Genomic DNA, 12,198 nt, shown 5'->3' with positions numbered 1-12,198 from the left:
CTACGAGTAACGAAAAACATAAAAAATACATAAAATTATACAGAACAGAACACATCAAAATTTTACTCGAAAAGACAAAATGGTGGTGATAGAAAAAAATTGACCGTCACACTATTGGGGGGTGGCGCTAACTCTAAAATTAGAGGCGCTAGGTCAATAGACAACAAAACGTCAGAATTTTACCCGAAAAAACAAAATGATGGTGCTAGGAGAAATTGCCCCCCACACTATTGAAGGGTGGTGCTAGATCTAAAATTTGTGACGCTAGGTCTGACGAACATAGCGCTTGCTTTTGGAAGAGATCGGACGCAATGGTGGTGCTAGCGTTAACATGGAACCCCCCGAAAGTCAAGAGCTTTTTTTTGCAAAATCTATAATGGCGCTAGCTGAATTCAAAATGGCGCTAGCCATAGAGATTCTAGCGCAGTCTTTTTTTAGCCGGAAACGTAAAATGGTGGTGCTAAGTTAACGGACCCCTCTGCGTCTTATTCTCTGACTGTCACTGTCCTTTGTTTGTTTGTGACGCCACTGATTCAGTCGATGACGTCATTAAAATGCGTCACGATCGGTAAATTTTTGTTAACCAAGTCCTACTTTTCAAAACGAGAACGCATGCGCGCGCGCGTAAAACCGTAAAATTAGCGAAGAAAAGTAGTGAATTTTCTAGTTTTTTTTACAAATTTAAATCAATTTCGTGGCCTCAAAAATTCACCCGCCTTGCACATTCTGGCACCTCACATGTGCGCGAATCGCGATTTGCCAAAAGGTCGCTGCGCTGTGTTTTTTAAAACCTAACCTCAAATTTCCCATTTCCCAATAACTTGTACATTTCTAGTTTTTAAAAGGACTCGTCGAATAATGTCGGATACAAGCGATCTAGACCGTCAAATTGAGCAGCTGAAACGGTGCGAGATCATTAAGGAGGCCGAGGTGAAGGCGCTATGCGCGAAGGCACGGGAGATCTTGGTCGAGGAGAGTAACGTTCAGCGTGTCGAATCGCCGGTCACAGTTAAGTATTACCACACGACTACTCCGTACTAAGCGCTTCGTAGGTATGCGGCGACATTCACGGCCAGTTCTACGACCTGAAGGAGCTGTTTAAAGTCGGAGGCGACGTACCCGAAACGAACTACCTATTCATGGGGGACTTCGTCGATCGCGGATTTTACAGCGTCGAAACTTTCCTACTACTACTAGCATTAAAGGTAGGGCCCCGATCGCGTTTCCACCACTAACCGATCGCCCGACAGGTCAGATATCCCGACCGCATCACGTTAATACGCGGCAATCACGAGTCGCGACAGATCACTCAAGTGTACGGATTTTACGACGAGTGTCTTAGGAAATACGGTTCGATTACCGTGTGGCGATACTGCACGGAGATCTTCGATTATCTGTCGCTCTCGGCGATAATCGACGGTAAAATATTCTGCGTTCACGGCGGCCTATCGCCCTCGATACAGACGCTCGATCAGATTAGGACGATCGATCGAAAGCAGGAGGTGCCGCACGACGGGCCGATGTGCGATCTGCTTTGGAGCGATCCCGAAGGTTCGTTCGCGTGCGAGCCCAATAGAATAACTCCGCCTCTGACTTACTTTCACGGGTGCCTCTGGAAAACAGTCGCATAAAAAAGAGGCGGAGTTATCTTTTGGGTTGGCTTTGATTGGCTGTCAATTAATGATCTCATTACAGACACACAAGGCTGGGGTGTATCGCCGCGCGGTGCCGGTTATCTCTTCGGCTCGGACGTGGTGGCTCAATTCAATGCGGCAAACGACATCGACATGATTTGCCGGGCGCATCAGCTCGTTATGGAAGGATACAAATGGCACTTTAACGAGACCGTGCTCACTGTGTGGTCCGCGCCAAATTACTGTTACCGGTACGTACTCGTAATTAATTAAATTAGCGTCAATTGTTTACTTTCAGTTGTGGCAACGTCGCCGCCATTTTAGAATTAAACGAACACCTACAGCGTGACTTCACAATCTTCGAGGCGGCGCCTCAGGAAACGAGAGGGATACCGTCGAAGAAACCGCAAGCCGATTATTTCCTTTAATTTTTAAGTTTTACGTATACGGTCGGACTTGATTTTACAATTGAAATTAGCCTGTTTTAATTACGTTCTAATTAGCCTATTTATTAAATTGTGTTACGAAACGTAAGTAAGCACTCTGCTTGGGTCCAATTCATCAGCCTCGGACGCAGTCGGATAAAAATACTAACAAGATAGGGAATGCTATCGTTATCTATTTGACCAACGAAGTTAGTTTCTTGTTACTCGGTTCATTGCTGTCATTTTAAAGTCGATTGTGTTAAAATGTGTAATTTTGTAACCATTTTTAGTAAAGTTCCAATAAAAGAAATCTGTTTGTTTTGTAAGGCCCCCTAACAAAGTGTGGGCAGATACTAAAAAGAGCCCTCATGAAAATCCTCCTGGGCTGGTTCTTAAAACTTCCTTGAGACCTCTGACAAAGGTTACTTCGGAAAATCTTGAGTCACTGAAAGAAAAACACCATTTTGAAGGCGTAAAAGATTTTGAGAAAAAAGTAGGGGCATGTGAAACAATTCAGGAAGGAGAGGAAACGAAAGCGAGAAAGCATAAGACACAAGTAAAAAGGAAAGTGAAGGAAAATTAGAGGACGGGTTGCGAGGACAATGTAAAAAGGACGTGAAGAATGCGTTAAGGAGGTTTTTACTGATTCGAAAGTAAAGAAGAGATTAAAGTAGAGCAAATGAGATATAAAAGGGCGTTAATAAGGAGGTATGATGAAAGAAAGTTGAAAGGAGGCTGAAGGAGACGTGGAACAGGTGAAAAGGGAGGGCAAACGAGCGTCAAGATTGCTTGAAAGACGCCTGAAGCAGATGAACCTGGGTGTAGGGTGAATAATCAAATCTAAAAGAACCACGAGGAAGGTCTCCTGAAGAAATCCTTGCATCAGAAATCCGTGTACGGAAGGTAAAGAAGCGTCAATAAAACGTAAAAAAGGAAGATATAAGTGGAGGTTCGTTCGGCAATAACGCGCCCTGTATTACTGCTCAGGATAATGTGGGTGTAATATTTGTTCTTTGTATAAGGTGTGCTCAATATAAATGTCATTATTACTGTTATTATAAATTGGTATCAATAGAAATTAATGCGGAACGAGTCGAAAGGAAAGTTCGGCATAAACCATGGCCTGTTTCTTCAACTTTTTGCAGTTCTTCAGGCTATAATCTTTCACAAATTGCATTTTGCTATCGATTTATAGAATGCCAGCTTTTTTTATGAATTTTAGAGGTCTTTGTTAGATTTTTTTGTAGTTTTTCGCTCATGAGCAGTTCAGGTTTTAAAATCTTTCAGCAATGTGGATAGGAGACGAGGGCGGTGAGAAGGAGACGTCAAAGAAGGCGCGTAGAAGACATGCAGTCTTGAATTAGGCCTGAGGAAAGCCTAACAAACACGTACCTAATCAAGAAGTTAGGTGTGAGACAGACGCAGGAAGCGAAAGAAGCGCAAAACAAGGTAAAGGTTGCTTTAAACGTGCCCAAAGAAATGCATACAAGATGTGAAAAAGTGTACAGAGTACGTCAAGAAAAAGTTCGAAGTATGCTTGGTTTTGGAGGGAGGGGGAGATATACAGCCACGTAAAGAAAACTTAAAAGAAATGCGCGAATGATCACCCATGTGAAGTTGGCCCCGCCCACATGAAATAATGTGACAAAAATGCGCCGACAGTTAGTGCTTGAAGCCTATCGTTAGTGCTGCTACATACAATAAAAACGAGTGATGGGCGGGGTCAACTTCATATAATATTTTGGTTTTTTTCGTTTTCCTTGGAAAGATAAAACGTTAGACTCGCAATATTCACACAAACAGCACTAATGATTGTATTAGTTTTTTTTTAGACAACTTCACACAATTGAGAGGTTCCACCCTGTATATACAACTTACGACGATACATACATTTTGAGAGTTGGCAACCATGCAATTTCTAGGTGGGGAAAAGCTGCCTGCGCCACCTAGAAAGCACGAAAGGGAGTTACGTTTGGCATCTTGTCTTGAATGGCGGTCGTGAACGCGTCGCTTCATAAATGTTTGTTGTTATTTTGTGTTATTTAATGCAGGTAGTAATTTTTGCATTTCTTTATATCGTATTTGTGTTTTGTTTGCCGCATTTTATATTTTTTGTGTTTCAATATTTGTTTTTGAAATTTACTTGGTTTAACCGCAATGCAATCATATGTGTGATACCGTTATGCTATTGTTTGTAATTGTTTACATTTTTGGTGTAATGTTTGCTTAATTTATGTTTATTGGTGTTGATAACTTGGTTTTGTCCCTGAAGTAACATTCATGTAAGTTTGGTTCATTTTATTGTAATATGTGGAAATTACTGATTCGTTTGATGTATGTACTGACTTGTTGTTTGTTACTAACAATTTTCTCCGTGAATGAAGCAGTCACGGGGGTGGAAAAAAACTGTAGTCAAATTTGTGTTACGACACCTAATTCCGTGATTGTCTTCGACATCCAACTGTAGGTTCGAAACCCCGAAACCAGGGGCGGACTACCCATCTTGCAGGAGCGAGATTACGCTAATCAAAGCTCTTCAGTTTAGAATCTATGTGCGTTAAATGAGTGGCGATTCAATAAATTCCACATATCTTGTTTTTAGTCAAATTTGCCTACAAGGCCATGTAATTTTCCATTTTGCTTTCAACAAAAGGACTATATTGCACCAAAGATGAGTCACATCCTGTGTATTTCACCCTTCCTCAGAATCTTGGTACCTGTTCCTACCTGACCCATTGTCACCAAAAACTTGCCTTTAACCTTGAGTGTAACCATCCTTGTGTATATGCATTTACTATCTTTGTTAATTACTGCTTAAATTTTTAGAAAATATTTTGTTAATTAACTTTTGGAATGTTTTAATCAAACTGCAAGGTTTTTCTTCGTCGTACTCTTTTTACCCTTGGCAGTGACTTTTGCGAGAGTACGACACATTTTGGCTTTGTTTGTTTTGTTTATATTAATGTACATCAACTAAATTTCCGGGCTTTCACAATCTTAATAATTGCTATCATTATTAAACAATTTTCAGTGTTTTATTTAACGTTCCTTCCCTATTGGACGTGCTTCAGGTCAAAGCGTTGTGTACAACTAACGTAAGGGGGCCCTGCCTTAGATGTTTTATCAAGTGCCACTTTTCCAATTTAAGCGGGATCTTGTTTAGTTTTACAGGGAATAGTCATTCGGGTGGCCATTTTTAAACGTTGCCTGGTTGATTTTATTTCCGTGTTTTTGTAGTGTGAAGTTAGCGTAGAACCTGGGGGTTAAGTACACTACACAATATTTGAGTTTTTTTCGTTTTTCTTGAAAAGGTAAAACGTGAGACCCGCAATATTTGAGCGCAAAAAAGCACTAACGATCGTATGTGCGTTTCTTTAAAAAACGAGTGATGGGCGGGGCCTACTTAACACTATATTTTAGTTTTTTTCGTTTTTCTCGGAAAGATGAAATGCTGAAATCGCAATATTCGAGCACAAAACAGCACTAACAATCACATGTGGTTTCATCTAATTAAAAATGTTTGGGGGGGGGGGGGCTAACTGCACACTTGACTTTTTTAAGAACAGCGAAACAATTTGAGATACTGTTTGCCCGATAAATAAAAGTAAAGTGTAAAGTTGGCCCCGCCTCGGTTTTTTTTTTAATTTTTCTCACATCGTAGCAGCACTAACGATAAGCGTCGAGCACCAACTGTTGGCGCATTTTTGTCAAATATTTCATGTGGGCGGGGACAACTTCACATGGGTCGAATGACCGCCGTGGAAAAGCGTATAGCAAGTAGAGGAGAACGCGTATACCGACGAATGCAGATGTAAAGCAGAAGACTGGAAGGGCAGAAGTGTGAATGGGGGTGCAAGAAATGTGTAAAGATGGCAAGCAATGAAAGGAAGGGGGTTGGAAAGCAATAAATGGCGTGAGGTGCTTGAATGAGAGCCGACAGAACACAGGAGGCTGCTAAAAGGCAACTCAAAAACACCTACCAACAATCCATCACTGGGTCAACTAACAGCTAACAAGGCGAAGACGTTGACCAGCATCTGCTCGCCTCCAGTGGCGGACCACAGGACCCAACTTCAGAAGATCTGGAGGTGAGAACAACCCAGGAGTGGTTGGTCACCTCACTCCCTCATCACCCGTTGTGGGAAGCTGCAAACCTTGAGGTTATACATGGAAGCCTGAGGCTCTTTATTTTAGGAGGGGGTAGGTGCGCAAGAGGTAGAGAAGATAAGGCGGCCCGAAGAAGGTTTCAAACAGGTATGAACTTACACACAAGATGGCGCTGTTTCCATTTGGCTGATTGGTGGACGTTTGTTGGGTGATTAGCACATAGGGAAATAAAACACCTTATTATTCTCAGCCTCAGCTCACCCTGTATATAGGTTTCGACGTTTTGGCCTTTTTTGTACATTACGGTTGTTTGAGCGCAGGTTACTTGATTTAAAAATATTTTGCAAAAATGAGAGAGGAAAAATTCATATCTCTGAACCGAGTTTGCGCGACGAAAAACGTCCTTTTTGACATTGAAACGTTCAAACCAAATCTGCAATTAACTAAAAATCCTTTCCAGTCCAGTTAAAACGAGATACTTGCAAATTATTTCTCGTTTGGAACTTGTAGCGCGAACCTTTTGTAAGTAGAGCCGCCTTTTTTCCCGTTCAATTTTTTCATTTTTCATTTGTTTTTCACCTAACCTCCAATTCTGGCCTACTAAAGCCCTAAATTAAAGCGAAAAGCGTCATGACCTTCATTTTTTACAGCGAGCACAATGTCCCTCACAAGTATCGTGGTTCCGACGACACCTTTCGAAGGTCAAAAGCCGGGCACGAGCGGATTAAGGAAAAAGGTCGCGGTGTTTATGGAGAAACACTACACCGAGAACTTCATTCAGTGTATTCTCGACGCCCAGAAGGGGAAAACTCAGGGCTGCACGCTGATAGTCGGCGGTGACGGTCGGTATTTCACCACCCAGTCGATTAACATTATCATTCGAATTGCCTCGGCAAATGGGGTAAGTTCCCTTGTCCTCCTTCCCCCCCCCCTTTAATTGGCCCCCCCCCCCGATTTCGCAGGTGAGCAAGTTGATAATCGGCCGCCGAGGGCTTCTATCCACGCCGGCGGTCTCGAGCCTAATCCGTACCCACAAATGTTTAGGTAAGTTAAGTCGCATTGATTTGTTGACTCAAAGAGTCCTTCAGGAGGAATTGTTCTGACCGCCTCCCATAATCCGGGCGGTATTCGCAACGATTTCGGAATTAAGTACAACATAGATAACGGCGGTCCGGCACCAGATCAGATGACCAACGACATCTACGAGCTTACGGAAAAGATCACACAGTATCGGATTACGCCCGACCTGGACTGTGACTTCCAGCAACCAGGGGTGCAAAGCTTCGAGGTGCGTAGTTCGTACCTTCTTTTCAAAACAAAATTGTGTTCTTGAAATTAATTTGTTCCGAGATTCCGGTTTCACCTGGAACACCCTGTGTGTAGGTAATGTATAGGGTGTTGAATATACAGGGGGTCCCAGATTATGTGGGATTACAAGAGGAAATGAAGATGGGAATTTAAAAGACAACTGACTTTAATCTGAAATAAGAATTCCATTTAATTTGATAAAATCTGTATAAAGGGGTTTTATGCAAATATCATTCTATCTGTTCAATCTAGTATCTTAGTTCCTAAGATACAGGGTGGAAACGTTGTCATCTTACTACCCATGTAAGATGTAAGACAGAAAAAAGTTAAAACTGCCTGTTTTAGACATTTTTACGGAGAATCCAGTGGCGTAGTCAAAAAAATTTGTGGGCAAGTGATTCTGAGATTTCACCCAAAGTTGATATTTTTCAAATGCAACACTCTGTATATCTTAACGTCATTTGTTTGCATTCCTTTTCCTGATTACATTGATGTATCACAACCTATATTTTTTTTATACAGAGTGGCCCAACAAGAAGTATACAGAGGGCTTTTAGGGTATTAAATTTAGAAATTTCGAAAAATCCTCGAACACGTCAATTTTGTATTCGAGGGGGACAACTTTTGGAATACAAATCATGAACCCAAGTCTTCACCCCTCTACGTAGGGCGCTTAACCCCTAAAATTTTAAATGGAATCCTATGGTAAATGGTACATTATTTGAAAGTCAATTTAATCGTGATTACTAATCTGCTTTGCTTTTTAAATTCTATTGATTCGTTTCGGAGAACTGACAGGTTCAAGGTTCACTTAAGTTTAACAAACAAATTGAAGCGTCTAAATAAAATTTTAATACAAGGTGACTTAGATCGCATTTGTTTTGGTTTTTTTTAGAAAAAACCATTTCAAATGCGAATTAACTCCGAAACGAATCAATAGAATTTAAAAAGCAAAGCAGATTAGTAATCACGATTAAATTGACTTTCAAATAATGTACCATTTGCCATAGGATTCCATTTAAAATTTTAGGGGTTAAGCTCCCTACGTAGAGGTTCGTGATTTGTATTCCAAAAGTTGTCCCCCTCGAATACAAAATTGACGTGTTCGAGGATTTTTCGAAATTTCTAAATTTAATACCCTAAAAGCCCTCTGTATACTTCTCGATGGGCCACTCTGTATAATTATACACTGTGTCCAAGATAAGGACGCCTATCATTGGGATCTCGGAAACCATAGAAGATATGGTAGGAAATTGCTCGATAAATAAGTCGCCTGTGGCGCATGCGCAGTACGATTTTTCGCGAGTGCCATTGTTGCCGCATTCGAATCTGAATGTGGCCGATGAATATGGGAAGCCATTGTAAAAAAAACCATTGGCGTTTTCGAATCAACACCTAAATCGGAAAAAGTGCCATTTGTAGACAATTGGGGGTGGGGTAACAGCTGATCCCAGTGTAGATACCACCTCTCACGTTTGTATAGGACCATTGACACATTGCTCGGCTTCGGCCTCGCGCATTTACCCAAACCGCCGATGGACACTGAAGACCAACGTAAAAAATCGACAAAATATGAAAAAAGTGCCATCTATAGACAATTGGGTGAGGGAGGGGGTAACCGGTCACTTCGAAAGAGCCCTCGAAATCGACGTAAAAACCGCAAGTCGACACGCCCCCCCGTTCCCCCGCCGGGATCTGGGTACCGGGCGCGTTGCGATTCCTCATTTCGTTTCGTCAACTCCGCCTTCTCCAAACGCCATTTCCTATTTTTCTCCGTGGAAAATCCCCCGAAAAGAGTATTCGAAAAATTCACACGCGCTCCGCTTCGTGTCTCGCGCTTTCTGATTCGTACGCACCACTGACCGAGCCAACCGCGCGTAAAGTTTGCGTAACTCCCTTTCATCGGCCACAACTTATGGTAAATTCGGGTTTTTACTTAAAAAAATGCCTCCTGAATGAGGGGGGGGGGAGGTTGAGAAGTGCGCACCACCGGCGGCTACATATTCCGGAAATAGCGACATCCTCTTCCAGGTCTGGAAAAGCGTTATTTCACGTTGCGTTGCGTTTTATCGCAAACACAAGTGGGAGGGGGGGGGGCAGTTTTCTTCTTTTTCGTGTCTACTCCTCGTTAGCATCATTTTAGCAAATTTCATAAACATGTCTCCAGGTTTCGTTTTAGCGTTATCTGCGACAGTCCAAATTCCAACCCCGGCTACGGAGGGGTTCGGTAACCCTCCGATGATGCGCGAACCTCCTACGAATTTCGATTTATGGTAACGACGCTCTCGAGAATTTTGGTTCAATACGTAGCCAACGCAAACAATCTCAACTCGATACCCCCTCCCCCCACGGTCTCGTTTAACTTTCCCTCTATGACGTGGAAGACAAGGGGGGGGGGTCCGTTATATTCTTTCTGCCCTCCCGAAATACTCTTGCCTTACCCAATCCGACGCGCCCATCCTTGCTACCCCCGCGATGATGTCCCCGTGGTGTTTATACCGTTTGCCCTCCGGAGCGATTTTTATGTGAATATAACACAAAAACGGAGGGGAGGGGGCTGCGTATTTATGTGCGGTACATAATTCGCGTAGCACCAGGTCCTGCGGAGGTGTACTGGATGCCTTAGTATAGGACAAGCTCGCCGTGTTGATTCTACTGCTAATTTTGGTGTGATGCGTATCCGCTACCATATGTTCCAGCACTATACAATAAGCAAAACATTCATATTCGAAACCTGAGGGCGTATTTTTCCGATATTAACGAATGGAAAACACCTAAAAAAAGTTGATTGTGTATGCACACAGCCAACTGTTATATATAACAGATAATTAACACCCTAACCTTGAGATATAATGCCGTGACATACGCAACCACCACGACGTAACTAATTTAAGGAAGGGATTGTGACAATAGGCAAATGTTTCAAACTGTTCCCTGATACAACCAACTAAACCGTAGGTGGACGGTCGCGAATTCGTGGTGGAGGTCATCGACCCCGTCGAGGACTACGTGCAATTAATGAAGGCGATTTTCGACTTTGAAAAGTTGCGTTGTCTCCTAAGCGGCACGGAAACGACGCCTCCCTTCAACGTGCTGATCGACTCCATGAACGGAGGTAGGTGAGCCGTCCAGGTCGCGACCTTTTCCAACTTGCAATTCTAGTGACCGGCGTGTACGTGAAACGGATATTCCTGGAGGAATTGGGCAGCAATCAGGATAGCGCCGTGCGAATCATTCCCCTCGATAATTTCGGCGAAATCCATCCCGATCCGAATCTGACCTACGCGAAGGATTTGGTCGATAAGGTGAAGGAGGATACGAGATACGATTTCGGCGCAGCTTTCGACGGCGACGGCGTAAGTGCTCGGCGCGTGCGTCTCCCGGTTGTGATTTAACACGATTTTAGGATCGCAACATGATAATCGGTAAAAATGCATTTTTCGTCACTCCCAGCGATAGCTTGGCGGTGGTCGCGAATAATCTGGACTGCATTCCTTACTTTCGAAAGAACGGCGTTCACGGATTCGCCAGGTCGATGCCGACGGCGGCCGCCGTTGATAGGTAACTCGCCTCGGCTCGGTTTGAGAGTTACAGCGGTTTTGTAGGGTTGCCGAGAGGTTGAAGAAGGAAATGTTCGAAGTGCCGACCGGTTGGAAGTACTTCGGTAATCTCATGGACGCGGGCCGTCTGTCGCTTTGCGGCGAGGAGAGTTTCGGAACGGGATCTGATCACATTCGCGAGAAGGATGGCATCTGGGCCGTTTTGGCCTGGCTGTCCATAATTGAGCATAAAAGAATGAGCGTCGAGGACATCCTGAAGGAGCACTGGAGGACTTACGGTCGCAACTACTTCACCCGCTACGATTACGAAGAGTGCGAGAGCGGGGACGCGAACAAAATGATGAGCCACCTGGAGAGCTTCATAGCCGATCCCCGCGCGACCGGTAAAAGTTTCAGCAGCTGCGGCAAAACTTACGTCATCAAACAGGCCGATAACTTCTCCTACGTTGATCCAATCGACGACAGCGTGGCCAAGAACCAAGTAAGCCCCCCCGCCCCTCAACTTTCACAGCACCCTAACGTTTCAACTTTTAGGGAATTCGAATTTTGTTCGAGGACGGATCAAGACTGATCTACAGGCTGTCGGGCACTGGCAGTAGTGGCGCCACCATTCGCATTTACATTGACAGCTATGAGAAAGTCGACACCACCACGGATGCGCAGGTAAGCGCGACGGTTTCGTCAGGAAAACTTGCCAACCGATCACTTTTCAGGTAACTCTGAAACCGTTGGTGACCATCGCCCTTCAGATTTCCAAACTGAAAGAGTTCACCGGCCGAGAGGAGCCCACCGTAATAACGTAAATTAGGTTTCAGATGATAACACATCACTCTAATTCCTTTAGTTGTTGTTAATCAAAACTTTGTGCATTAGTTCAATATATCGCATAAACGTGCACTTCCTTGTAGATTTTATTGAATGTGCGAATGTGCTACTGCCATAAGGTTGTCGTTGATATTGTAGAGTTTATACATACATTTTTGTTATTAAATTAATAGCTGCTGCATGTTTAAATAAATTTGTTTTCTATGCGTCGTTTTCAAAATTTAGGTTCCGCTACACTACCCCCTCCGTTTTCTCCATCCCGGAATATGAACGTAAGACAAACTGAACCCTGGAAAGAAATCGGATTTAAATCTCCTCCCTCCTCTCACCTCTTCATAA

At 43.4% G+C, this 12,198-nt stretch overlaps 2 protein-coding genes across 2 annotated transcripts; both read left to right on the top strand.

Moving 5' to 3' along the window:
- Positions 1 to 592: 592 nt before the first annotated feature.
- LOC116161138 (serine/threonine-protein phosphatase 4 catalytic subunit) lies at positions 593 to 2,369 on the top strand. The gene is made up of 5 exons (XM_031474374.1): positions 593 to 1,008; positions 1,053 to 1,205; positions 1,251 to 1,551; positions 1,696 to 1,885; positions 1,933 to 2,369. Exons 1-5 carry the CDS (start codon positions 859 to 861, stop codon positions 2,060 to 2,062), a joined length of 924 nt encoding a protein of 307 aa, XP_031330234.1. The 5' UTR covers positions 593 to 858; the 3' UTR covers positions 2,063 to 2,369.
- A 4,167-nt stretch (positions 2,370 to 6,536) lies between these two features.
- On the top strand, positions 6,537 to 12,048 carry LOC116161137 (phosphoglucomutase). Its single transcript, XM_031474373.1, has 10 exons — positions 6,537 to 6,688; positions 6,817 to 7,067; positions 7,129 to 7,210; positions 7,255 to 7,454; positions 10,433 to 10,589; positions 10,637 to 10,830; positions 10,881 to 11,035; positions 11,080 to 11,515; positions 11,569 to 11,697; positions 11,748 to 12,048. Exons 2-10 carry the CDS (start codon positions 6,825 to 6,827, stop codon positions 11,835 to 11,837), a joined length of 1,686 nt encoding a protein of 561 aa, XP_031330233.1. The 5' UTR covers positions 6,537 to 6,688; positions 6,817 to 6,824; the 3' UTR covers positions 11,838 to 12,048.
- Positions 12,049 to 12,198: the final 150 nt, after the last annotated feature.

This window comes from Photinus pyralis, unplaced genomic scaffold, assembly GCF_008802855.1.
Source record: "Photinus pyralis isolate 1611_PpyrPB1 unplaced genomic scaffold, Ppyr1.3 Ppyr1.4_LG10, whole genome shotgun sequence".
NCBI classification, from domain to species: Eukaryota; Metazoa; Arthropoda; class Insecta; order Coleoptera; family Lampyridae; genus Photinus; species Photinus pyralis.
The sequence above is the reverse complement of the archived record's forward strand: the minus strand, read 5'-3'. Positions and strand labels throughout refer to the sequence as shown.

Excerpts from the sequence above, each read along its gene's own strand:
- LOC116161137 (XM_031474373.1), top strand. The coding sequence starts at position 6,825 with ATGTCCCTCACAAGTATCGTGGTTCCGACGACACCTTTCGAAGGTCAA. Across the intron at positions 10,590-10,636 it reads GATCGACTCCATGAACGGAG|TGACCGGCGTGTACGTGAAA; the intron begins GTAGGTGAGCCG and ends TTGCAATTCTAG. Across the intron at positions 11,516-11,568 it reads ACAGCGTGGCCAAGAACCAA|GGAATTCGAATTTTGTTCGA; the intron begins GTAAGCCCCCCC and ends TTCAACTTTTAG.
- LOC116161138 (XM_031474374.1), top strand. The coding sequence starts at position 859 with ATGTCGGATACAAGCGATCTAGACCGTCAAATTGAGCAGCTGAAACGG. Across the intron at positions 1,552-1,695 it reads GCTTTGGAGCGATCCCGAAG|ACACACAAGGCTGGGGTGTA; the intron begins GTTCGTTCGCGT and ends ATCTCATTACAG. Across the intron at positions 1,886-1,932 it reads GCGCCAAATTACTGTTACCG|TTGTGGCAACGTCGCCGCCA; the intron begins GTACGTACTCGT and ends GTTTACTTTCAG.